Here is a 2,610-nt window from a genome sequence, read left to right on the forward strand (position 1 = left end):
GCCACTCGGCCGGCCCCAAATTTAGTATTTTTAATTGATTCTTCTTAAATTGGAAATCCACTACCTTTTACTAAGTACCTATCAAATGAGAAATGGTAGGAAATGCACATTTACGAAGAGATTTTATTTTAATTTTGACTTCTAAAATAAACTTTGGAATACTTTGACTTCAAATATAGATTCAGAAATCAAAATAAAATGCTATAAGATTCCTGGAAATAAGTAAGAGTTGTATAACTAACTCTAACTTAAAATCATAAATGCATTGGCCAAGTCCTTACTTGGGAGGGGTTTTATCCTCTTATAGATGCCGAAGTTGATAAGACCATGACGCTCTAAATAACTGTGAACTCGGTGGACAAGCACAGTGTCACCTACAGAATAAATGAATTTAAAAACATGTTTATATTTTTAGCAGTTTAAACAACGAACTCTTTAACTCTTCTAGTTATCCATCATGAAGTCATTCTATACATCTTTTCCATAAGCTTCAGGTCATGTTACTCCTTTAGAAAAGTGATTCTTTGCACTCTTACTCAGCAATGTACTACAAAATGCATGCAACATTGTTAGGAATTTTTAAAAATGGCATTCCACTATAGATGAAATGAAAGATAAAACCAACCCTTTTAAATGTGTTGTATTATGCTCATTTACTTTGGCAAAAACTTAACAAGATTTTGTTGGTGGCAAGTGGGAAACAAGAAGGCAGATAACCAGTCAACTGAACACCAACAAATACTCCATGGGTTAAAGTTAGACTATAGGTCTGGGGGAATTATTAGCAATCTCTTGAACTCATTCATCTGTCAATGCAATTTAAAAACCAGGAAAACAATTATAAACATACAAAACAGCTTGTCTACATACAAGGTCCATTTTTGCACAACACAGGTAAGGTAAGATGAAAATATGAATGAAAAAATTCATTATCAAGGAACCATAAGCCTCCTGGAGGGAAATAACAATTTTCACAATCCAGTCAAAACCAGTCCTACTGAACACATTACTTACTGTTGTAAGGTGCTTCTAATTGTTGGAGGGTAGCCTCAAATGTCAGCTGAATCTTTGGATTATCCAACCACAACTGCAACTGCATTTAAACAACAGAAATTGCATTATATATAATTAAACATAGACCATTTGACCACTTTAAAATATTTTTTTAACTTTAAGACCCCAAATATGGGCTTTTTTTCATTGAAATAATGAGGGTTGTATTCCTGACAAAGTAACTGACGAAATAAAAAACCATGTCAAATGAGTGAATTAGAAGCTGGGAGATATTTAACCTAAAAAAAAGAAAAATACCTAGCAACTTGCTAAGATCATACAGCTGGTAGGAAGTAACTAGGATTTAAACCTGGGTTGCATAAGACCAAAGATACTGAGTAGATAAAATCCACAAAATCAAATGATTAATTAGATATACAGTGGTGGAGGGAAGAGGTGCCAAGCACAGCTCCTCAGTTTTGGCTGGCAGACTAAATGAGTCGGCATGCCACTCACTGAATGAGGACCCCCTTGAAAGAAGAGATAATGAGTTTAGTTTTAAGACAACCAAGATTGGCAGCTAGATAGATATACAGGTGGGGCTCATAGGAAGGTCTACAGCCATTTGCTTATGGGTGACTGAAGCCAAATGTGAGAAGAGGGTTCCTGGGGGCAAAAACAGGAGAGAGGAGAGGACCAGAGCCTTATGGAACTCCAACCAGTTCCTATAATGGCCTACAAGGATAAGCCTAAAAAGCAGTTAGGAAAGACAACAGCAGGGAAGCTAGAGAAAATCCAAATACTATGTTAAGCTAAGGGAGTAGTTGTTTAAGAAAAAAGGAGTGGTCAGTTATTTCAAATACTGCTAAAAAAGCAGTTAAGCTGAGGAATGAAAAAATCATGGTATAATCAATGGGCTCTAACATTAATTCTCTTCAAATCGAACACATATCTGCAAAATGCAAGATCAACTATATACCACCATATTTAAGACTTGGCGAAAACATAATAATAAGGACTGCAGCTCCATAGACAAGTTTCAATGAAGAATGAATTTGGTCATATGTAAACAAACCCAATTAAGAGCTATAACCAAATCCAAATACATCTGTACTTTACTCTGTGGCCACTGTCAAGAGAAAATGGAATTCGTCAAGCACACACTGGGCCCACGCTCCATACCCCTCAATCCTCAACAGAAGCCTTCTTCCTCTTTCCAGCCTATAAAATAAAGCTCGTGTTATAGGTTCCACTTCAATAATCCTAAAATTGCAGTTTCAAAGTCTCAGAGCAAAAGATTTAGCTTAAAACAAGAGAGCCGACAAAATTCTTACAGGAGAGAATGATTTATGTTCTGCTTTACAGCCAGAGACCACAACTTGGACCTGGGCCAGTCCCTCCCCAAATCGGGACTTCTGGTCACAGAAAATGAATCAAGAGAAAATAGAGATCACTGTAAATCCACCGCTCAAATTCAAGTAAAAAAGTGGAAACTCCCGGGCCAGCCAAGTGGCGCGATGCTTAAGAACTGGCTTGGGACGCCAGAGGGCCCCGGTTCGGATCCCACATATGAGGGCCAGTGACACTGCCCTCCACAGCTAAGATGCTGAACAACAG

General features: G+C 37.5%; 1 protein-coding gene across 1 annotated transcript in view; it reads right to left on the bottom strand.

The window, feature by feature from the left end:
• The window catches only part of KDM1A (lysine demethylase 1A), a 72,388-nt gene that overhangs the window by 28,145 nt on the left and 41,633 nt on the right, over positions 1-2,610 (bottom strand). Inside the window, exons 4-6 of the mRNA XM_019631418.1 lie at positions 1,015-1,093; positions 282-374; positions 72-78 (exon numbers count right to left, since the gene is read on the bottom strand). Of these exons, the coding sequence (XP_019486963.1) occupies positions 72-78; positions 282-374; positions 1,015-1,093 (179 nt within the window). The remainder of the gene's footprint in view (positions 1-71; positions 79-281; positions 375-1,014; positions 1,094-2,610) is intronic.

Source organism: Hipposideros armiger, unplaced genomic scaffold, assembly GCF_001890085.2.
Source record: "Hipposideros armiger isolate ML-2016 unplaced genomic scaffold, ASM189008v1 scaffold_999, whole genome shotgun sequence".
Classification (NCBI taxonomy): domain Eukaryota; kingdom Metazoa; phylum Chordata; class Mammalia; order Chiroptera; family Hipposideridae; genus Hipposideros; species Hipposideros armiger.